The sequence below is a fragment of the Scatophagus argus genome, chromosome 8 (genome assembly GCF_020382885.2).
Source record: "Scatophagus argus isolate fScaArg1 chromosome 8, fScaArg1.pri, whole genome shotgun sequence".
Classification (NCBI taxonomy): Eukaryota; Metazoa; Chordata; class Actinopteri; family Scatophagidae; genus Scatophagus; species Scatophagus argus.
Genome location: NC_058500.1, coordinates 2956544 through 2981308, shown reverse-complemented (window position 1 = coordinate 2981308; position 24765 = coordinate 2956544). Strand labels below are relative to the sequence as shown.

The following is a 24765-nucleotide window of genomic DNA, read 5'->3' as shown; positions in this document are numbered from 1 at the left end:
AGAGTCTCAGTGGTCTTCTCCTTTTCAGTAACAAACCTCTAACAAAGCCAATGCTCTGCACACCTTCTGTTCACTGCCGATCGCCGCTCTGTACGAATGAATGAACATTATCACAGCGACCGCATGGCAGTCTCGTTCAACGAGTGGGTGTGTAGTCCATCGTCACTCTATATCAGAAAGTTGGTGAAAGAATGTAAACACAGCTGCTGTGGGGAATATAATTAAAGCATGATACAGCCTGATCATGTACAACACAGGCATCTAGTGCTGAGGTGGAGATAACGGGTGAAATCTGAGCTCGACTACCGTTAACCCCTTGGGTTGACTATAAATCCAGCTTTACTGCGGACATCTTGTGCGACTCGGGTCCACAACCTCTGGCAGAACCAGCTGGCCAGCCTCCGCTCAGTCCATCGACTTTCCTTGCATAAAGTTATTTGTAGTTTCCTCTTTTCTCACGCTGCTCAGTGCAGAAAATTGAAGCCAACTGTGATGGTGCCACTGCTAGCTCTGGGAGGCTGCAGCGACAACAACTTGATGGGAACGTTGTGAACTTTCATCCAAGAGCAGTGTCATGTTGGGATCCATGACTATTGTTCCCAGAGGAAGGAAGGAAGGAAGCAGGCAACCTTAGAGGGGCGTTGGTACTACAGCTGGCTCTGGCAATTGGAAGAGGTACAACGAGGAGCAATAACCATTATTACTTGACAATGATCGGTGTGGTTCAAACTCCCATAAACTTAAAGAGAAGAAGAGATGCTCTGGAGAGGACAGTGCAACGTGTAGCCAAGTTTAAAAAACTCTTGTGCACCTCTATGGCAAAAAGAAAAGTATTAAAAACATACATCTTGAAGAGTTTTAATCTGCACATGAAGGCGAGTGGAGGAGAGAGATGAGAGATGAGAGGAGGAAGAGGAGGAGGAGACAGCGAACGTGAGATATGTGCTGTGAGGGAACGCCAGAACACTTGGGAAAACCGATAACTGCAGACTCAGGTGCTGTCCACTTACTTGTCGGCCCGCTCATCCGCAGCTGAGGGGATTAAGTTGGTGGGCATAGCGACTGCTGTGACAACAGGAAGCAAAGGATTGGAGGTTCGTGTTCGCACTGAGCAGCACGTACGCAGTGGAAAGCCAGCCAAATGTCTCCTCTCAAGAAAAACAGCAGAGCAGGAGCATGGTGGCAAGCTACAAAACACATAACTCATGCGGATTACAATCCAACATGTTGTGTTTGCCAAAGTCACCTTCAGCTGACAGTCACAACAAAGGCGGAGAGCATAAATTTCTTAATGTATGTGCAATGAAGTAATCTTATAATATGAAGATGTCAGATCACTTGAAAAGGAACATTAAATTTATCGCCTTTAAACAAATGCCTTGAAAACTAAAGTCAATCAAATCAAATCCTTCTGAAATGATGTAATGGCCTTTTCCAGTTTGTCACTGTCATGTGATTAAAAATGTGTTCTTTCCACTAGTAACAGAGTGAATTACTAACTAAGCCTGACCTCTGATGGTTGAAAGGTACACATTGAACCTGCTGGTTGTATTCAGGTGAGGTCCCACACCCAGCTCTAAGGTACCACTAAATAATAAAGCACTGTTTAAAGCTCTAATTTGTGCAGCTTTAGTTGCTGTCAAGCACTCTGTAACATGTTTTAAAGGATAGGAGGTAAACCTATCATTTCTGTAGGTGCAATAACAGACCCGAAAAGAGGAGCACTGTTGGATAAATTCCATCCAAATGCTCCTGATGTCAAACCTTTCATTGAAGACAGCTCGAGCGATAAGTTCAAACATAACTTCAATCACAGCATGAAGTGGGCGTCTGTTTCGGAAAGTAACCTTAAACAGTCAGAGTCCCTTACCAATTTGGGTTTATGAAGCTACTCAACAATCCAGTGAGCAGTTCTGATGGAGCACACTGGCAGCTTTGTTCTTGTTAAATGCTCTCTCTTCACCAATGACAAGGCCTCCTGCTGCCCACATCATAAGGCTGCAACTTCTTTAATTAACTAACTTATCTATTTCACAATGTCATTATTTATGTCTCTGTAGCAAAAGTGTTAAATCTATGACAGTGCACCACAGCTAGCCCTGTGTAAGAAAAACACTGCATATGTATTCATTATGTCTGTTCAGACCAAGCAAAAAGCACATTTTAGGAGTAGCACGGCTGCATATGTGCTGAATGGAGAGATTCAAATGGGCACAGAATAATCCTGGTTGGCACAAACTGATTTAAAGACAAAAAATGCATCATTTGATTAATTACATGGAAGGAAACTGTGAATCTGTGAATCGAATGCCACATTAACAACAGCAAGTTAAAAAAAAAATCACTGCACTACAAGGAAGTATTTCAGTTTACTGTACTAAATGATGGGTGCAGTGGTACATAGCCTACGTTCTCATTATGTGGATTCCTTTGTTTAAGATAAATCTGTCATCGTTACAGAAGGGGAAAACAAAAAAACGGAAGCCTGGTCTTTTAATATGTCCAGAAATTCAACTTAAAAAGAGACATCTGCTGAACTTGGCAGCTTTATGTGCTTTCCAAAGTAAAATAAAGTTTTGTCATCTGGACTGACGCATCGTGGCACAGCTTTTAATATGGGTGGTGATGTGACTGCTTATGACTCAATCAGGACCTTAATACACCTGTTGGCAATGATAACAGAGTCTTTTAATCCAACCTCATTTCAAAGTGCACTGCATTCTCCATCACAAAGAGTCATAACATCAGCACATTTGAAACTGGTCCTTTATCTGTCTGACTGGCAGTTTTACTCATCATCAAGTGTGTAATTATTAAACTATAAAGCAAGGAATGTCTGTCTGTCTGTCCATCTGTTTGTCCTCTCAATAGCTCGGCAACCGTTCATCAAAGGCGTATTGCTGTGGACCGAAAGACACACAGCGTCAGCTTTGGCACATGCAACATGTTCAATATTAGTTAACAGGGAGTAACCAATCAAATATCTGCATACAGCAGTGGGGGCAGAGCTTCAAGCCTTGACTTAATTCAGTGAGTTAGATACAGAGAGATGAGACAAGGCTATTCACCATTCAATTCAAATCATTATTATACTATTATTATTGTTAGGAAGAAATAAGGTTCATCTGGATGAGGCCATTGATGGCTGAAACTAAAATAAGAACTGGGAAAAGACAAGAATGTGTTTCTGTTAGATTGTATGCAGTGCAATTAGTTTGTGTATATCAAAATGACAGCTGCACAGGCAGCTCCGTAAATTTGACAAATAAAAATACAAATGTCAAGAAAGTATAAACAATTAAGTATAGTTAAAATTTTCCTTCATGTCGTAGCAGCTGTACATATTTGACCTTTATTGTTAAATGAGACGTACAGTTATGAAACAGATACAGATACAGAGGCTGGTTAACAGACAGTGATTAAATTAACACGGAGTGAAGAGTCGTCACACTGCAGAGGTAAACTTTTATTTCAAGTGTTGCTGCTCTTTCATAGAGTTAATAAGTCAGAGTATCCGCTGCTTTGACAGGCCTCCCACATTTATGTTTACATGCTTTCATCACATGCCAGTGAAACTCTTTATGAGCAAAGCAGAGCCGGCAAGGGCACAGTCTTTAGATTAAAATTCACTCCATTTACTTCAGCTTTTCATTCGAGAACCATGAGGGCAGAGTATTCATTACCCTGAACAAATGACCTTCGAATGAGTGATTAAAAAGTTTAAAGGAACAAAAAAGCAAAATAAATGATGCTCAAAGCAAAATGAGGGAGGCCAGAGTGAAAACAGGCCCTGAAAAGGATCTTCGAAGTTTTTCAGAGCTGTTTCAAGGACAACAAAGACCAATGATGCAAATGCAAAACATATACTAATATATAATGAGAGTGTTATGAAACACATACGTAGATAGATCAGAGTAGGAATATTTGGCAAGGTAGGTGTGCGGGATCAGATACCCCCCTATCTAAACAGCAGTGCAGCACCCGTCACCCCCACCCCCAAACTATTGTACTCTGTGAAGCCTGCGGCTTTGCACTTCTAAGTTATGCTTCATCAAAAGTATACCAGTCAGAAAAGTCATCTATCTTGCAGCAATGTTTTCCATCACCATGTCACCATCCCCCCCTTAACAATCAGCAAGGACAGCAATCATCCAGAACAGTTATTATCTACACTTAGCAAATAGCAACGTATAAAACGATTACATTGTTTTGACTGAATGTTCGCAAGGTGCTATGTTGCGTGAAACAAATCACCAAGGAGCCAGAGAGGCGTAATTCATCTATTACAACCCAACGATAAATCTGTAAGTCATCAGAAAGCACCGAGACTGGAAATATCTGTTACATAGCCGTACATGTGAGAAAGAAGGAAAAATTTTCCGTGCCCATTAAAATATAGTCAACAGCTATGGCACAAGTCAAATGTCAATGAAATCTATCGGAGTTCTGTTTGGATGGTGCCAACAGTAAGGGAGCAGGGGAGTCAAGACGAGAGGAAAGGAAACCAGGAGTGAGCAGGTGAGGAGAGGAGAATAAACAAGTGTAAAGGAGATGAAAAGGATAAAGGGGTGAAAAGAAGGATAGAGGAGGAAGAGGGGACACAACAAGAGAGCAGGGGAAACAGTTAGGGATGAGAAGAAGAGAGGAAAGGAGTCAAGGACAAAAGAGAGGAAATAGAGGAGAGGCTGTGAATATTCTCATTCATCCAGGTCATGGTTATCTCAAGGAAATTCAATCGAATGCAACTGGACTTAGTTATTTGTCTTTGAAGACGTTTCACCTCTCATCCAAGAGGCTTCATCAGTTCATGGAACTGTTCATGGCATGAACTGATGAAGCCTCTTGGATGAGAGGTGAAACGTCTTCAAAGACAAATAACTAAGTCCAGTTGCATTCGATTGAATTTCCTTGAGATAAATAGAGGAGAGGGGAGTTCAGTTTTCAAAGATCCAAAGTAGACACTTGGAAAAGTTGACGCAAACTGAGACAGTTTCAGCACTGGTTAAAACCACACAATGAAATGAATTAGAAGTCAGAACCATCAGATAGATTAAGTGAGACCACCTTGTGGCTCATATAACGTTCTGCCCTTAAAGCATAATCTTACCCCATACTAATCCTGACTTCTAGCCTTCAAAACAAATCTCCTCTTTCCCTATGCTTCTCCTCCTATCTTTTCATTTCCTCTGCCTCACTTTCCTTTCTTTCTCTTGTTGCTCTGCAAACAAAATTTCCTCTGTTATTGCAGGAAGCAGCTACTGCTACCACTTTATCCCACGCCCTTCCCCGTCCTCAGAGTCTAAACCAAATCCTTGCACTTGTCCAGACTTGACAGTCTTATCAGTTTTAAGTATTAAAACCTCACAATGATGACCACATGATGGATCTAAGGCTAGATGTTAGCCTACTCAAAACCAAAGAGAGAAGGAAAAAAGAAAGAAAGAAAGAAATCACTGCTGGACTGCTGAGTGGACCGGGCACCCCAGCTGTGAAAACTTCCAACCACATGAGAAAGAGTAAAATATTCCTACAAGGCCCGTTACTACACTTAGTGAATTTTTACAACCCAATAGACTGCCAGGCACTTGGCTTCAACACATTTCATGCCAACGCCACTCTTTGGTCCAGAAAAACAGAGGGAAGAGACAGACAGAAAGACAGAGAGAGCAAGACTGCCGGTTGAATCATCCTTTTCACCCACAGCTCTTTGCTTTTATTACCTCAGTCTGCTTTCGGGAAAGCTGATATCCTCTGTGCTCAGTGTGTGTGTGGCAGATGATTGTGTGCCACTGCGGACAGACACGTTTATCACGTAACCACATATGGGACCCACACACCCTGGCATCCCTCTGTCAATGAAAGACTGTTCTTGTAGTCTTGTGGTTACTTTCTGAAGGTGGAGGAAAGGGAGGGGGGTCGATGAGAGCCTCACACCTTAACACAGAACAAAGGTGTTACAGTTCACTACAGTAAAGCGGTGAGAATACAGCATTGTGATACTGCTGATAATAGGGATGTTGCCAACAATGAATTCCATTCAAGTGGCTAACACACACTTACTGAATCATAGTTTAGTCTGTGTGTCTGAGAAAACAGCCCTGAACTTGAACTCTAACCCTACCAGGCTAAATATCAGTAAGTATTAATTACTGCATGTAACACTTGGTAAAGAAAAAGAGACTGAGAGTCTAAGAGCTCTGGGTGATTTGAGCTATCACACTAACTTTTGGCAAGAATATTGTGTACCATGTTCAGCTTAGCTTGCTAACGATTGCTAATTCACAAACTCAAAGTGTAGCTGGACAAAATTCAAATCAGAATGACGACGGCACCAGATGAAAGAGTTTCTCCTGACGGGCACGTGAACATCTGCATCAAATCTCATTTCAGTTCAATTCAATTCAGTTTATTTATATAGCGCCAATTCACAACAAAAGTTATCTCATGACACTTTCCAATTAGAGCAGGTCTAGACCAAACTCTTTAATTAAATTGTAATACAGGATTCACGCAACTGAATCCATTAGTTGTTACACATCTCACTCAGACCCTCAAATGTCAACCCTCAATGTGCAGATAAATGAAGGCAGAAGTCAAGCTATCACTAAAGTCAGTACGTTTTGTCTTCTGGGGACTGTGAATGTCTACCAAATGTCACAGAGAGACGTCCCAAAGTCCAACTGACTGTGCCATCTTAAGGTAAGGGAGATTGAAGCTACCTAAAAATTAGCAGCATCACTAAACACACCAAAGCACAGCTGTGATACGGAGACAAATCAACCTGAATCAAAGTGCGGTCAAACTAATCAAACCTCAACGCGGGTGATGCAGCAGGAGCACAACGACATTTTGTTTTAACAAAAGGAACAAAAGAAATCAAGATATACGAACAAATCTTTCCTACTTTTCTACAAATATGAAAAGCAGTTTTAGCCTCACCTTACTTGCTGCATCTCCACATCAAAAGCTGCTCCGTTCTGACACAACTCAAACTACAAACCTGATCGGGCTTGCAGGAGGTAATTACACAGAATGAACAGAAAAATTAAAAAAAAAAAACGCAGACTATAATGCAATCAAATACATTAGTCCTGTAATCCTACATTTATTGTTCTTTGATGTTTGGTGCTGTGTCACAGATGACGAGCCAACTCGATTGTAACTTTTTGAGGCTTGTGGTGCTGTTGTGCTAATCATGTTGATGTTTTCTAATTCTTCTTTCCTTCATATATTTTGATGAGCTACACGAAATATCAAGAACACCTTACGCTATAGTGCAGTTCGATATGACACTGGCAGCACATAACCGAAGCGGTGACTTCACCAACGCTGAACAAGGCGATATTCATCGTGGGGCTAAACAACCATTTCCTTTTCTCTGGTTCTTCAACCTGTTTTAAATACAGTGTAGATGAGAAACCTAACCATAGACCATAAACATGACTCTAATGGTAATGTTGTTCTATGTCAGGTGTGTCTGTCAGGATATTCTGGAGTAATTCTGTGTCTCTGAGGTCAACATTCAGCCAACAGTGCCTTAATACTTTGGGTGTGGTTGCATGTTTGATAGACAGAATATATGAGAAAACCAAAAGAACTTATTTGTGAGAAACAGCTTTAACTGAGGAATAATGACACGGCACTATTATGACTGCAATTAAAATGATTACAATGTGGAAACCACGTTGCCACATCCGGCAACGAAAAGCTAACTGAGGTTCCTTGCATCAGACCAGGCTGGCAATACCAAACCTGATTTATCTGTAGTTTTATCCATAGATAAATAAGTTGGTGTGTTACCCCGCTTGGGTGCCTAAGCTTTGCAGGTAGGGCAGATTTGCCAAACTGTTGCATAATCCCAGGTTCTGATGTAGCAAAGAGGGAATGAAACTCCTCACTGTGAGTCTGCTGTTTATCTTGATACTGAAACTGTTTTCTCCAAAACACGGAGGAAAATCCCAGAGCTCATGACATGAAGCAATCTGCAAAAACACTCTAAGGGTGACCCAAATCCAGTCACAGCAAGATCGTTCAAAGACAGAGACAAAATAATTTGAATTCAAGCAATTGCGTCTAGGGCTTTCCCTGAATGCTAGTGAGCAATAAGTACAGCTGTCAACAAAGAGGGATTTGCAAAAGAACTGGCAGTTGAAGGATCTTGTAAGAGTGCAAAACAAACACGAGGAACTGGCAACAACCACACAGAAGTGCAAGCAATGGAAAAACCACACTATAATAATAATATAATCTGTCCCATTCAAAAGGAATATCATGCTACAAAAACAAACAAAATACATGTTTGTCTTCATATACACTGTCTCCGTGATCACGACACAATAACCCTAACCCTAAATAACTAGTTGGCACTCATTTCAACCACTAATGCCCTGGTATACTTCCAACATTAAGTTTAATAGTTCTGAAAATAGTTCATTATGATTAAAGGACTAATCATTTTCTGAACAGATACTGAATTTTATGTCTAGACTTGACCTCCAAGTGGAACACCATCAAAAATTAGTGGGAGCGGGTCAGTTGTAAAATTCCTAGAGCTAAAAGGAAGCATCTCTCCGGGGCAGCTGCTGACAGCTGAAGACTCACCCCGACTGGACGGCAGGGGAGAAGGCTGTACCTGCGTCTGGCTCGAAAGAAGTTCAGCCGAACTTGCTAAAATCCAAACCAGCGAAACGAGTCGCACTGTTCTCAGTCCAGACTCGGTTTGCGAAAATGTATAATCTGTTGCGTGGTCGACTTGGGTTTTTCGTGACCAAATAATCAAGTCACTGTTGTTTAGTGAGCAGCCCTAACCGACACACTTATGATTTAACTAACTCGTATTTCATTAGACAACTTCGGCTTGCAGTTGTATTTGTACTTGGGAGTGTACATAGCCATCAGCCAGTTCACACTGGCATTTAAAAACTAGTAAGGGTGACTCTAAGGCTGAGTGTTCCTTTAGCCGTAAGCAAAACAACAGGGACCTTTTTCTCCTTCTTACCGTGCCGCTCACCCTGATGTCGTAAAGCCGCCCCCATTCATCTTCGTGGCTGTCCACCATCATCATACTGTCATCTTCGTCCAGGAGCCACTCAGCCTGCAAGTCAACCTTCACCTCCTCCCCCATGGAGTGCATCCCTACAGCTGGGAACAGTCCCTCTGCAGACACAGGAACCTCCACAGAACCAACCTACATGGGAGAGAAATGTAAGGAAACAATAGAAACACAGACAACCATGCTATACATACAGACGGTTCTGCTCATGCAGAACTGGTACTGGGGCATTTTTGTGTTTACATATTGTTGCACTGCAGACTGACATTCAGATTAAAAACACCTACCTCTTTGCCATTTTTGGTGAAAAAGACCGTTGTAAAACCTGCTTCGATATTTTCAGAGTGTATCCCACAGCCAATGCGGTCACCCCGAGCACACTTTGGCCCAAACTGTTGTCCCACAGGATTGCCATTGTAGAGCCTAGAAAGAATGAAGAGATAAAAATATTCATAACATAAAAAGCTAGCGAGTTCATGCTTTAAAAAACAATAACCATTCAATCATCATTCTTTTTACAACTTGAATGATTTGTTAGTGAAGTGACAGCATGATTCCCACGTTCAAGTAATTCAAAAACCACATATGATTGACCCTAAAGCTGAATTTATACTTAGAAGGTTGTGGCAAAGCACCAAAGCCTGTGCATGTAGGCTACACTATAGATAAAATGCACCTCCTCAGGGATATAACTGAAGTGGCTGCGGAGGGAGCACATATGGACAATATGAACCGCCGCCGGTTAGCTTTCTACTTGTGTTTTCTCCTGCAAGTTTTCCATCTTGCAGTTGGTTCATGGTTAAACCACCTTTTACACAAATTCATGTTAATCAGAATCATATCAGATTAATGCTATATGTAAATCAATTGAGCAGACCTTCTCCTCAAACCACATAAATAATTAAAAAAACATGACAGATCGTGTCTTTCTTTCCTCTTTTGCAGATGTCAATCCTCACACCCAAATTATCACAAGTTTATCTGGTTGTAAACACTTCAACCTCAAACTGGTCCAGTTTTAATGCAGGCCTGTGCATACAACTATGATACGTTAAATATGAATGTATTTATTCTCCCACTCAACATGTATTCTGTTAACAGAATAAACCTTCAAAATCAGACAAATAAACTCAAAATCTCTCTAATTCAACAAAAAAGTATGATAGATAGTCAAGAAAAGAAAGGAATGGTAAAGAGAATTACTGCTGCAGTTATGTGTGGATGCAGCATCAGAGGCCACAATCCATTTTCTCAAACCATGCAAGAAACCAGTGCTATAATGCAGAGTATAGATGACTGTGGTTTGACTTACTTGCCGTTGTCAGCGTGGTAAGCTACAGAGTATGGCAGCCAGCCAGGCTGGTGGTCCAGCCTATAGAATTTAGGCACGAGGCCCACAGCAATGGTGCCCCTCACCCCTGTGTCCACTATTGTCACCTACACAAACAGACACACAGAGACAGACAACACCAATGAGCTACATAAACCAACTGCCATAATTAGACCAGGGCTTTACAGTTATTTATGTGAGATAAATGAAATCCTTCTTAAAAAAAATAGCATGAATTTAGCAGAGAACCACCATGAAATACTCGACTCAGGAAAAGAAGTCCTCTAGTAAATCTCTTCCTTTCTTAGCCCTCAGTCTGTCTGGCAAGTGTGGTCTCCTAAACACTCTAGTCCGACTCCATGCACAGCCGTCCAGAGTGGAACAGTAGCAGTAGCAGTCGGTGCCAGTAATATACCCGTTTTACTACATACCATGGTGAAATATTCTGACAAGAATGATACTGTCGTTCATTTCTTAACACTGTTTTCCTAGGGCATCACGAACACAGCACAATGTAACTGTGCTGCAGTCCATCGCCATTTTGTTCCAACTTCCTTCCAACGTTTTAATGCAGCAGGAAACACTTGGAACAATGTTTCTGCACTCCAGAAAATCTCACAGTCAGGTAGTGATCATAATCCCATAAAAATCCCTCAAAAATCCTGCACACTGAAATTTAATTCATGAATACACCGACTACAAATCTGAAGACTGAACCATCGTAACCAAAATGAGTACAAGTGATCAACACAGTGATCAAGATTGTTGTTTTTTTTTTTGTTCAATTAACACGTACGAAAACATGGCGTGCAGGCAATCAAGGGCGTGCAATTTAAGAGACGCTGAAGTGCATTTAAACTAATTTCCTGCCAACAGTCTTGAGTTTGAAACAATCCAACTGTGCTGCTTTGTATTCGCAGAGTCCAACAAAGCTGCAACAGACAGTTACACGTGATAACACTGTAATATTTTTGGCCACAATAAAAGTACCGTGAAAATATTATAGAGGCGCATCTCTAATGAAGAACACTGGCAGCTACAGGGGAAAACCTCACACTATCACCTCCCCCTGCCAAACATAAAGCCAGCCAACTAGCTACGCACTATCAAAGCAAAATGACACACAAGAGGTGAGAAGTAATGCAACAAAACACAGGAGAACACCAGCAGACCCACCCAGTGCTGCTCTGTCAGTGACCTCTCAAAGCCATTTCTCATCTCATCTAAATCATTCCTAGCACGTCCCCCCCACCCCCACCTATCTGCCTCCCTCATTTTCTATCTCCCTCCTTAGCCCAGATCCTCAATTCACTGCTCCTGCACAGCAGCTATCAGCACATGTGAAACCAAACTTATTGGGTTTCCAAAGCTAAAAATTCCAGGCATGATTCCTTTGCAGTCTGGCACTTCAGGGATAACACTCTATACCCGTGCTTGGTTAAATAACCAAATTCTTGGCCTTCACAGGTTACCACTGCCACACTTTAAACTCTTTCAGTTTTATTTGTGTCTGTGTGATACAACAAATGGTTACAAAAACATGTGAGATGACAGGTGAGATTAAGACAGAGCAGGAATTTGCTCACTGATGAGCCGTTAAGTTATGCTGATATAAATTTTTCGAATAGATCCATTAAAACAAGTGGAACGCTGCAGATGTTCAGCTGGGCTTGAAGAAGATGACACAAAGCTGGAGAAAGTGAAGCAGCAGTGAGGGAGGTGAAACGGAGTCTTTGTGAAAAGCAGAAGGAGGAGAAAGGCAAGGATAGCAGTGACGCATACGCGGACAGAGGCCTGACCTTTGTCAGAATAAACGCTCCCAAATATTCAAGATATCTGGGAAACTGACAGCATGTGCGTCACAGTGTGGAGAATAATGTAGCATAAAACTCAGGGTAATGGCAACACTAAAATCCACTTGTTTGAATGTCAGAGAGATCCATCAGGTTCCAAATGTTTTTCTCATTTTATATAAACACTGTTATCTTGAAGTCTTTCTTGCTATGGAGGGGAGAGGAAGATCTGGGGGTCAGATGAGAGTCGACGTCACATTTAAAAGAAATGTCACATCTGGCCCAAATCTAGGACACCTCACAGCCATGATGAATAATGTCCCAGCACATAGTCCGCCTGTTTAAAGGCTTACTGAAGCAGATCTGAACTGTTTCAATGTATGCCTGAGATGGTGCTACTCATCTAAAAGAGAAAAACAATGTGAAAAGAAAAGTGGAAGAAATAAATCACTTGCAGGAGAGCTCACTAAAGCCACGAGACTCTGACGCTGTCTGGCTCTATTTGCCGCTCAGCAGGGCTACATAGGTTCCCAGGATAATGTATAGCCTAAAAACCCAGACTAGGAACTATGCCTGCCTCACCTGCCGTCTCTTAACCACACGTCACAAGGCCTGCTTTGACATGCACCATCCACAAACAAGCTGGCTCATAAATAACACACTGCAGAACTCTGCGTGCAATTTATGACTGAACTCTTCCAATGTTCCTATACTAAATCACCAAAATATTTTTTTCCTCGTACTCTTCTGAATGTATGAAAACTACTAGGTTTTGATACACAGGGGCACCTCGCATTTTCTAAACGTCCAACAGTTGTCAGTCTGCCTGCCAGCAGGCTGAAGAGCACTATGCATTGGACTAATCTTTGTGCTCAAAGATACCACCTAACCCACACCGTGTCCCTCATTCCAATGCAGCTAGGACATTTTTGAGGTAGTGGTTTTGCACTGTTGAACTGGGACTGTAGGGGGGCACACAGAATTTAATATGAAGTTGAGAAAATTGTCAGCAATGGGATTCCAGGGGATAAAATTGTTGGCTGGATGGTAAAGCAATCTTGGGCACACACAGGGACGACGGTATGTGGTAAGCCTATCATACTGTGAATAAGCCCCCACCCCCCGACATTTAAAAATGAGCGATTGTGCAAGGGATCAAGACTCTATTTGTTTTTATAATGATTACCATATAAACTGAAAAGTAGAAGAACAAAACTTGGGGCACAGCAACACAATTAAAAAAAAAAAAAAAAAAAAAAACGCTAACAGAACCCAATTACAATACTGTCAGAGGCTGACAGCATCACTATCAATGAGTCTTACCTCAAAGTAGCAATTTCCTTTTGATAAAGGATGGCCAGCCACATAGCAACCCACCTCTTCAGAGTTCCCTTGGTAACTAAAGAGAAGAAATTATAGGTTAACAATAGGTGATTTCTATTAGGTCAGATCGCTGTATGCACGATCAGAAACACATGTCGAAGAACAACCTCATCTTTTTGAAAAACTGACGAAAAACACACAACCAGTATCACATGCACCAACATGTGCAACAGAAATGAAACAAAAATATGTCCCCACTACTATGACGCAGATGAAAGCCAATGCAGAATTGCTGAAGATCAACCAAATGAATTAAACACGATCATTGGCTACTACTGTTTAATAAGACATGAGGATCACCTGCTTCATATAAGAAAACTAAACTAACAAAACTAAATTTTGTAAGGGAAGGGAGGTATGCAAGGATTTCCTGAGAAATCCAGCTCATGGTTAGGAAGCTCTGCATCAGCATGCTGAATGTTTTCCACAGCATCAAGCAGATGAATCAAATGCCGACACCTTCAGAATAAGGAACTACATTTGCAAGTTATTATTATAAAACAAAACTACATTGTAGGTTTCAGCTCTTTATTCAAACAAAAGTAGTTACCAAAACTGTGCCTGTGGATTTCATGTAATGGTGACCTTGAAACAAGCCTCTACTGACAATTAGTTGTTGTTTTGTTTTTTTAAATCCTGGTAGGGTTGCAAATTTCACACATTTTACAAAATCAACAATTACCATGTTTCAGTTAATTCATTATTAATCTGGGAAATAGTAGATAACAATTAATCAATTAATGATTAATCATTATCATCCATAGTCAGTGGTTTTGAGGAAAGAAACAAAAAAAAAGGACTTTCTTCTCATAGGTCAAACACCTTGTAGCGAGGAAGGCACTGATCTGATCCACTGTACAGTATCTTATCACTGTAGATGCTGACCTTGTTATGTTTAATGGCACTGAAACATATTTTGAGACAAATTACTGTGTTTCAACCCTACCCACAAGGTCATTAAATCACTTTAATCCCCACTCATGCAAGTTCAAGACCTAAGGCTAACCTGAGTATGTCTCCATCTTTCTGCAACCTCATATATCGCTCCTGCGCAGGACGTCCATCTCCAATATCTCTGATTCGACGCCTCAGATTCAGGAGGCACCTGTGATGTAGTACGTTGATATCATCCATCTGAACGAAGAGAAAGGGACAGTGGAAAAAATGGCTTTTACCATAAGTTTGGCAGGCTGTGCAATGTTTGTTCTGCAGTGGCTGTCTGCAACCAGAGAGACAGAAAAAAAAACAGCTGGGAGGAAATGGAAACACCGTGACATTATTATGTACCAATTAGTCAGCTCCTCTCAGGCATGTTTTCCTGATACATTTATGCAATAGTAGCTCAAAATTTCAGACCAGATCAGAGTTTTTATTTATCTTGTCTTATCAAGATGAGGTCATGATAAGAGTGCTGAGGCATGTTCAAAATATAAACAGTTGGAACCATTGCATTTTCATTGTCTTCACATTGATGTTGGTTGAGAACTTGTAAGACTACAGAAGCTTTGCTATTCATCACAGACAGGAAACTGCTCTTGTGGTTATGTCCTAAGTTTGCGTCATATTTTGACTGGAAATTACTTTACTTTGTTTACTAGATTTCCTAAATGGGCCTTTAGATAAAGCAACTCATTGATGCATTTAAGCATGCAACTAATATGTTTCTACAATTCAGGTTTGCAATACATGTTCCTAGCCTTTTTACAAGATTATTCCGCATTTGTAGCTTGTCAATTCATGTTTCTATATAGATTTATTCTTCTTTTGTACACCACTGTTACTCTAATTTTTCTTTTATACATGGTTTAATAATGAACTTAACGGCTCTGCATGTTTATGTAACTCCCATGTGACATAATTATATGCGACTTAATTCTGTGCTGCATTTCCTTTAGGCGACGAGTTGATGATTTAATTCTCTCGTGTGCCACAGAAACGCCCATTTACAAGAACATACAGGTGACTAAACGCTGAAGCTGCCGTAATGCGTTGAGAAAAATGACGGTATCCGGTTGCTTTTGGTTTGAGACGTCGTTTGTCGACGTTAAATAATGTCGTGAGGGCATAGCGAAAGCCCCATACTCACACACCATGTCTAATCTCTCTCTTAAAACCCCAATTCGAATATTTTTCCAATGGCAAGGACTAATAAATCAGTCATCAAACAAGAAAACGTGAAAAAGCCGCAACGAGGGAAAGTGGGCGTGTCGATGTTTACATCTAACGCTGTCATGGTTTGCAAGCTAGCTGTAACCACCCACCGCTACTGAGAGAGCTATTTTATGTTAAGCTAGCATGATTGTTCAGACGGTTAACTTCTGTCATGTTAACTGGAAATGGGTTACATAATGTAGTGTTTACTGAATAACTTTTAAAAATGATGGTTATTCATTCTTCAATTGGTCACGGGTAGTCAATTTACTTACAAAGCTGGGTTAACACCATTAGCTAGCGGCTAAAGTGATAGCTGCTTTGCTTGAACCCGAGGTTCGGCGCAAAGCTAGGAAATGAACAGAGAGTGTTTCTAACAGCAGAGAGCAGAACAGTGATTTACTGTAGGTTTTATTATCGATTAGCCAGTCGCTTACCTGTTATCTAGGCGGTTAATAAGACACAAACTCACTTTTGTCCATCAGCTATCCATAGCTCCACATAAAACTTTGGAAACTGGAGTTCGGCGCTTCCTAGTGACATCACACGCTCGTCACCGAAATAACCAATCACATCGAACTATGAGAAATGGTGACAAGCCATTCAGCCTATCCTAACTCTCCAACTGTGTGCTTGCTTATGCGGGTTCTATTTTGAGGGTCAATAGTGAGGAATTTACCCCCATGTAAAGTGACGATAATATTACGTTCACCGTGAAGAATCTTTTAAAAGAAAGTCAACCTTCTTTTTGAACCAACATGTGGTCAATTTCCTGATCTTAAACTGAAATATTACTTACAAAATCTTGAAGGAGGTAGGTGTTCATCTTAACAGAATGTCAAGGGAACACCACTCAACAGGGCAGAATTGAAGGTTTGTATGCGCTCCGGTTTCTATGTTAAAAGCAGAAGTAAGAGGGGAGAGACTTTCTGAGCCAGCTGGGATAGACCTGAGCAGCGAGAGCATTAGGGGATGAAGAAATTGTGTGGCTGGAGGAGGAAAAATGAAAAACCCAGGCTGGCGTGGAAAAGAGAGTTCCTGTTGGTCTGGTGTGTGTCTTGGAACATGTCTCCTGATATGTGGAAACAGACTAGCGCTGTAGCCCACTAGCTGATGGGAGCAGAAGACAGCAAGTGATTTTTGCCCTCCATGCCAAGAAGAATCAGAACCACAGGCGGCTGATGGCAAAGCAGATGTTAGCCTCTTGTATCCCTGAATTCCAGCAAGTACATGCCAGTGGGTATGTCTGTGTGCTCACTCATGTCTGTACTACTAGCACAGGAGCAAAAGACCCAGTGTCATGGAAACAACACACAGCACATTTTGTATGTGTGTCTGCAAACATCCTGCACACAGCAAGATATAGCGTTGTTAAAACAAAGTCCATGTTCTGTTTATGCTCTGTGAAATTCTCACTTGTTTCTTTTGTATCATGCAGGTGTTGCCTCTGTCCACAGTGCACCCACGGCAGCAAGGCAACGTCAGATAACGCAGGAGTGGGACTCAAGATAAGAGAGGAATTCCTCAACACGCTACCTACCACCAACCTCTACCAGGGATCTACATGCTCAGATCCTTGATTTTGCTTTCAATTTCCCTTGATATGTATACAGCTGTTCTCAGGGTGCTTACAGTAGTGCAACTAACTAAACCTACTAATTAAAGTACTTCTATTCTTTTATAAATTATTGACTTATCATAAACTAATCAGAATTGGAAGTAGGAGAATGTATCATGGCGTATGAAAGTATTTTTAACTACAGCAGTTTCAAAGTTAATTTTAACATCTTTAGCATGAGAACTGTGGAGCTCTGACAGATTTACCATGGCAGGATCATGCCTTCTGTGTTAGTAAAAGAGTGAAACACTCAGCAGTGATCTTTTGAAGATGGAAAATCCTAACCGGCTGACGGAACGATGGATTGCATTATTAGCACTTTGGCTCTGGCTTGTCGAGGTGCATTCCTGCAAAAGTGAGTCCTCCCCCCTTCTCCTAATTATCCAGATGATTACTCTTCCAATTCAAACAACTGGTGCGCAATAGCCTTCACTCCCCTCACACTTCAACATGTGATGTGGTCCGCGAATCAGTTAATGTCTGATAGCTGCTCAAACATAACCTAGAAGTCTCAGTAAAGGGTGAATTGCCCTTCTTGTACAGGCAACGCATTACATATCTGACACAGCAGTGATCATGAGGCAAAGTTTCAGTTCACGTATGCAACATAAAGTCATCTAACATCAGGATGTTACACTGCTGTTTGGAGATAAACATGTCTGAAAACTTTCAGGATATCACTGATTTAATATCTTTACTGACTGATTTGTTTTGCATTACCCCGGTACCAGCAATCTCTGAAGTTTAATATATGCCATGCATTTTTGTCACTCAACAAAAGAGTATCACAAGTATAAAACTAGCATTACACGTTTGTGCAGGGAATATTCTCTGTCTTAACCTCGTACAGAATCCGGGCAGGAGAAATCACACAACTGTGCATTTACTGTAGCGAATGGCATTGCAGTGGCGAGGCTGATGGAGGCACATATACATTTGTATTTGTTACCATGGCAAATGTTATTCCAGAAAGGTCTCTGATATGGGGAACAAAGTGCAAGAAGCTCAACATGAGCACTACATCTGTCATGTTAGAGAAGGAGGGCTACGTGTTAGTGTATGACAGGATTGGGTGGGGAAATTTTGATAATTTCTGAAAAGAACATAATCCACCCCCCACTTGCTCTTTCCCTCCCTGCCCCCCCATTCTCTGAGTCCCAGCCCCTGAAGGTGTCATAACTGTGCTCTCTCTCTCTCTTATTCTCCCTCTCTCTCCCTCTCCCTCTCTCTCTTTCTCTCTCTCTCCCTCACTCACTCACTCACTCACTCTCTATCACCGCCTTTCAGATCTTTAAAAGCTGGTGCTTTGCTGTGTCTCTTTCGATCTCCATTTGTCTCCTCTGGCACTGCAGGGGACTCAACCGGCAAAGCACCAAGGAAAGCTCCTGTATAGAAACGGGAAGAAGACTGAGGAAAGGGGAGAGAGAGAGAGAAAGAGAGAGAGAGAGAGAGAGGGAGTGAGAAGGAGAAATATACATCCAGAAATAGCATCAGCCACATTTAACTGACAGAGAGTGACAGAGTGGAAAACTGAGACCTGGACAGAAAATGCCTATCCTTTCTAACTTAACAACCATTGTTTTGTTGCTGATTGCTCACTGCGGATCTTGGACCGGGGCAAACCGCTTGGGCCCCTTCAAGGTCTGTCCCTCCTGCAGGGATCCACTGGGGGCAGGTCGGCCCCCCAGAGACCATAATGTTGCCGGCAGCACATCAGTGTTGGCCCAGGGAGAGCCCTGTGGTGTGTATACCCTGAGCTGTGCCAAGGGGCTCCGCTGTGTTCCCCCACCAAGGGAACACAGCCCCCTCCAGGCTCTGTTGCAGGGAAGGGGCATTTGCGCCAAGCACAGCAGGACTAGTCCCACTGAGAGGCCCCACCCCACAGGTAAGATACTGTATACACACACACACACACGTGCATTAAATATGCACATATGCACACTTGCATGCATGCGCCTACAGATGCACACAGACACTGCAGGTAGGCTAGATGTGTGCACCACATATGACTGTATTTACAGTGTGTCTCCTGTATTGTTGTGAATTGCATGTGATGCTGTGTCACTCACCGCAAAAAGAAAGGCCATTTAGCCTGTGACATTTAAGCCTGGATGCATTTTGTGCAGCACAGATGAATTTGCAAACCTCTAGCCTCCAATACTGCTCAGCAGTGCCTCTGGAGTCACTGTGATAAAAATGTCATTTGTCATTACACTCCTTTTGTAAAGCACTGTGATGTGTTAATCAGAAATGTTGGCAAATTTGCAAAAAAGAAGAACCTTTTATTTCGTCCTGGGGTGTTGCAACAGTGTGTAAGTGAAGAAGCACATTGCTGCATTTACATGTTTTGTGTAATCTAGTGTATCTCATGCATGTCAGTGAGGGTGCATGACAATGATCTGTCTTAGAAGTCAGCCTCTCTGTAGAGAATTAAGAATGAATTTGAAACTATCTCAGTGTCACCTACATCCTGATCAAGCTGCTTTTTGTTGTAGTGATCTCCATCTACTGTTCAAACTGAGATACTGCAATTAATATAAAGGAAATATACTGACAGAAATTAGGTCTCTCATTGAATGACCACCCCAGATAGATCTCATGTCAGTGACTGCTTAGTAATGTACTGCACAAAAAAAGATACATCAAAGTGTAAATTTTAAACATGTAGTGTATATTATAAAATGGCAAAATGTGACATTGGATGTGGTTTGAGGTGAATGGCTACGATGGTTTAATGTCACATTCTCACGCCGGTGTGTCATTTCCTCTCAGGTCCCCATCCCTCACACAGTGGTGACATTGAAAGAGTAAGTTCCTGCTCCTCTTTTACAGTCTTTAATTGGTGAAGCTAATGGATCATCACCTTAACGATCAAAATTCTGAGCTGCTTGAAGCATTTCATGTAAGAAGATTGTATTACTATACGTCATATGTGATGAACAAGGCTGTGTATCAAGCTGCTTTGTATTATTGACATTATTGCCATGGATCCTCTGCTGTTTGGGGTGTTGCAGTGGCATGTACACACACTCTGCCCTGAAGCCATGCATTATGGTGCATGATGTGTGTGCTGCTATGCGGCAGAACTAATTGAGCATGATGTGAATCAGGAAAGTTTCAAGTCAACGGCTGCCACCACAGATTTTTCACTTTTGCGAACCAGCTGATCTGCAGCATTTGAACTAATATGTATGTCATCAACAACAATAGACACATAATTGACAGGGATGAGGCAGTTGATTCCACAAAGTGACACAAAAAACGCACAGTCACTTCAAACCATTGAGTGACCTGAAAAGCCAAAGCATTGTGTAACAATATGGTTATATAATGTTATACAATATGTGACATCTGATATATAAATATACACATTCTCTGCTACTGGCTCTAATGCTGCATCCCTGTAGATAATCCTTTGCAATCACTGTAGCTGATCAAAGAGGATTTCTGCCAACACAGTCACCTGAGGGGAGATAGCAGCTTGCCACTGCCACTCTGTAGAGGAAGACGGCTTCTCTGTGTTTGCCTCTGGTGATGTGTGAAATCACACTTGGTGTTGCTGGTTTCAGGCACCCTGCCGCAAGCTGCTCAATACTGTCCTGAGGGGTCTCGAGCTGACAATCATCCAGTCTGACCGTGACATCTATATTCCCAACTGTGACACCCGCGGCTTCTACAGGAAAAAGCAGGTAGAGTCTTCACAGTCACCTGACACATCGTGAAACATGTTGTGGGAACTTTGCTGGCTGTAAGCTCTTGTGATGTGATGCTAAAATGTGTCTTCTCTGCACTGACTTGTCACTGTATGTATTTCTGGGGGAGTGAGAGCTGCACTCCACTGCAGCTTTCTGTTCAGGAGATTTGCCAGTGACCACAGGGGCTGAGGATAACTGACAGTTTTCTCTCTCTGAGCCTCTCAGCTGTGAGCTCAGAGAGTCAGTACTGCGCTATGATGACATATCATTTTCTCTCTCTCTCTCTCTCTCACCACTCTCTCTTCCACTCTCCCACTCAATCTCCGCCCTCCTTCCCTTTTAAAAATCTCCCTCTCTGTCTTTTAATCTCACACAGTGCCGCTCCTCCAAGGGCATGCAGCGTGGCCACTGCTGGTGCGTGGACGAGCTCGGCACGCCCGTGCCCTCACGTGCCAGCGAAGATGGTACCTTACCATGCGATGGGGAGTGAGGGATGAGTCTGTCCTAATGCTCTGAGCCTGGAGGAGGAGGAGGAGGAGGAGGAGGAGGAAGAGGAGGAGGAGGAGGAGCAGGAACACAGGGAGAGGGGGGTGGCTTTAGCATGTGCTAGACACTGCCTGGACAGGAGGTAGCAGGGATAAACCACTTCCTACGGATAAAAACACACCGCTATCGTTCTTTCTAGAAGCAAAACACACACACACACACACACACACTCTCTCACAGTCCAGCAGCAGCAAAAATAACATCTGCCTGAATGTTCAACAGTTGCAGCAGCGTCCTCTGCGTCGTCTGGCTGCGTGCTCACATTAACGCTCCGTGAACTGCCTCAGTGATCCAAGCGGTATTAACTCCCAATGGTCTCTGTATTCCCTCGCTCTTGTCCCGGCTTTCTGCTAGATTTTGATTTCCCTTTTTACTTTAGGATAGCTGACACTGCCTGTGTTTGTTCTGATCTCAGTGGGCTGAAATACTGTTACGCGGGTGATGTGACACAAACGTTTGACAAATGTGTCTCCCTCACCGTCCTCTCTCCCTCTCTCCAAAGATACACTGATATCAACACACCTAATTGACAGAGATTTTCTTTTCTTTTCTATTAATTTATTTTTGACTCTGTATTTCCATCAAGTTCTGCTTGAATCTTACAGTATCTTATATATATGTCAAGTCAGAAAAAGATAGTCGTATGAATATGATCCTGGATGCTTCTGTTCATTTTATTTGTCAAAATGGCGTTCTGACTGCTTATTAGTTGATTGTTTGTACATATGTTGAAATTTTGTGGTCGACTGTGTGTTCTGAAGTGGCAGACAAAAAGCTTACGGCTGTTACCCTTTTCAAAAAGTTGTAAGGCATATTTTTATACACGTCAATATAATATTTTATATATGAATTGTTGGTTTATTTAATGAACTACAGTACAATGCCATGTATTTTTATATTGTCAGCAGTTTCTTATTTAAAGACAGAGATTATTTTATTTCATGTTAGGGGAAGTGTTGTGCTTTAAAGGCACCTTTATGGCTAAACTCATCACATTCATCAGAGCTCTATTCAACTGCTGCACATCTTATGGTTATATCTCATGTTTTTAATTTACTTTTTTATTTATGCTTTGTTTGTTTGAGAATTGAGACTGTCCACTATTATGTTTTATTTGGGCACATCATACTACAAATTCTGATTTCACTAGAGGAAAAAAAAAAGATCAAATTTGTTATTGTTATGGTATGTCTTTCCCAAGTCCTTGCAAAAGTCATGAAATTGTGTGCTATTAAAGTGTGATTAGAATTTATCTATTTCTGAACAATCTCGTTGTGCCATTGTGTGTGCCGTGATGATAGGTCCATGCACAAAGGACCTGTAAGATTTGCAAATATGAAAATAAAACATAATGATAATAAAAATGGAAAAGAATTAAACATATATTAATATAACAACTGCTGTTTGGCGTCTTCTGTCTGAAGATGATGACTTTTATCAACCAGGAAAGCTTCACTGAGATGAAAAATCTCTTTTCAAAATTGCTTCAAGCAAACACAACAAACATAAGACAGAAAACCCCGAATGAGTGGTGGAAAGTAACTAAGCTGACCTACATTTGCTTATCTTGAACACATTAAACATATGCTTTACTTATACTGCACTACTGCCTTTTAGAAGGAAGTATTGTACTTTTTACTACATTACATTAATTTAACAATGATAGTTAATTTACAGATTCATGGATGATTTTATCTTATGCAAACCAAACGATAATCTGACTCATGATATCAGGGTTAAGTTCACTTTTTTGAGGCTGGTGTGTGTGTGTGTGTGTGTGTGTGTGTGTGTGTGTGTGTGACTGCAGCAAGTTCGATTGTTTGAACTAAAACTGAAGGAGGCGTCAATGACTACTGGGTCCAGTCCTTAACAAGCCTGGACTGGATCAAGGGGCCTCACAGATCAGGACCCTATCCCGTATTCAAAACAACTGCAAGACATGGCAGCACCACCACGTGCTTAATGTGATCCAGTTGACCAAGGCAGGAGCAGAGTGTGTGTCATACAACAGATGACCAAATCAAAGGGCTTATCAGGCAGAGGAGGAAGGGAGGAAGAACTTTTACTGGCAAGAGAGGCTGAGAAAGCTGAGGGGAAGGCAGATTTGAGATTTCTGAAAGATATTTTGTGTTTATGTTGGCTGATAGAGATGTGACTATCCACAATGACTGCCAGGTGGTCAGCAATATGGAAGCTGAGGCTGGGGAGTTGATGTATTGTAAGACCAAATCCAGGATGTGGCCACAGCTGTGAGCGAGGAAGTTGTGCAAAGTTGAAGCATTGTGGCAGTTCCAGGAATCCCGTGACAGATTTGCAGTCAGTGTCATCACTGTGGACACTGAAGCCAACCAAGAGGAGAATGGAAGGTGAGATGGCACACAGCTGGGGCAGAAAATCAGAGAAATCAGAGAGAAATGAGATGTTTGGTGTAGGGCAGATAAACGAGTGGGACCAGAGGGTTTGAAGGCAAGGTGTTCGAAAGAATGAGCGTCAGGGATGGAGATGGTGGCTGTTATAATGTCCTTCCTCTTCACAGCAGCAACAGCACCTGCCTGCCCCTCAAGGCCAGGCTTATCAGTGTTTGCATGAGACTTCTGCACAGTCAGAAGCCTTGGGCGCTTGTACTTCAGGTTTCTACCAATCATCGAACCAGCATATGAACAGGTTACTCTGTGTTACCGAGTAGAAAAGCCTCGTCTTGAGGCTTAATGTTCGTATCCATTTGGCTGTGCCTGTGAGAATCCCCTCTGCAGTCACAGTAACGCGTCGCCAGCAGTGAAACAGAAATTACACATTAGAGCACATTAGAGTCACGCTGCTTTCCTGCCATTACTTGGCACATAAAGGATCATTTCTCCTGCTTCGCAACACAGGGGCCCGATACATGCCTGTTTCCAAGGTAACCACATAGAATATCCCATTTGTCCATGTGTAATATGAAATGAAGGCCTTGCAGAAAATGAAGGAGGAATCATGATCCTTTGTAGAATCACACCACCACATGTCCTACTTCTCTGTGTAAGGTGGCTGCGCTTGCTATTCTTGGAGATTCTTTTCTGTGCATTGAGCATGAGATGAAGCCAGCAAGATTGTCTATCAAACACGATGTATTTTGTGTCACCAGATTGAAAATTGCACCATTATGATGTTGGTAAAGATGGAACATTTTTATTTCATAATTAAACATTTAAAAAGAT

General features: G+C 41.8%; 2 protein-coding genes across 6 annotated transcripts in view; one reads left to right on the top strand and one right to left on the bottom strand.

Moving 5' to 3' along the window:
- Positions 1 to 16294, bottom strand: part of spryd3 (SPRY domain containing 3) — a 46884-nt gene extending 30590 nt beyond the window's left edge. Inside the window, exons 1-6 of one of the 5 annotated variants that reach the window (XM_046397876.1) lie at positions 16147 to 16294; positions 14565 to 14692; positions 13499 to 13574; positions 10365 to 10489; positions 9340 to 9475; positions 9011 to 9187 (exon numbers count right to left, since the gene is read on the bottom strand). In XM_046397876.1, the coding sequence (XP_046253832.1) occupies positions 9011 to 9187; positions 9340 to 9475; positions 10365 to 10489; positions 13499 to 13574; positions 14565 to 14692 (642 nt within the window). In that variant the 5' untranslated portion in view covers positions 16147 to 16294. Of the gene's footprint in view, positions 1 to 8998; positions 9188 to 9339; positions 9476 to 10364; positions 10490 to 13498; positions 13575 to 14564; positions 14693 to 16146 lie in introns of all 5 variants that reach the window. The other 4 variants (XM_046397874.1, XM_046397875.1, XM_046397877.1 and 1 more) reach the window with 4 other exon arrangements.
- Positions 16295 to 18597: 2303 nt separating this feature from the next.
- On the top strand, positions 18598 to 22962 carry igfbp6b (insulin-like growth factor binding protein 6b). Its single transcript, XM_046396375.1, has 4 exons — positions 18598 to 19212; positions 20100 to 20134; positions 20897 to 21016; positions 21399 to 22962. The coding sequence occupies exons 1-4, from the start codon at positions 18876 to 18878 to the stop codon at positions 21510 to 21512; spliced, it is 606 nt and encodes a 201-aa protein (XP_046252331.1). The 5' UTR covers positions 18598 to 18875; the 3' UTR covers positions 21513 to 22962.
- The last annotated feature ends 1803 nt before the right edge of the window (positions 22963 to 24765 follow it).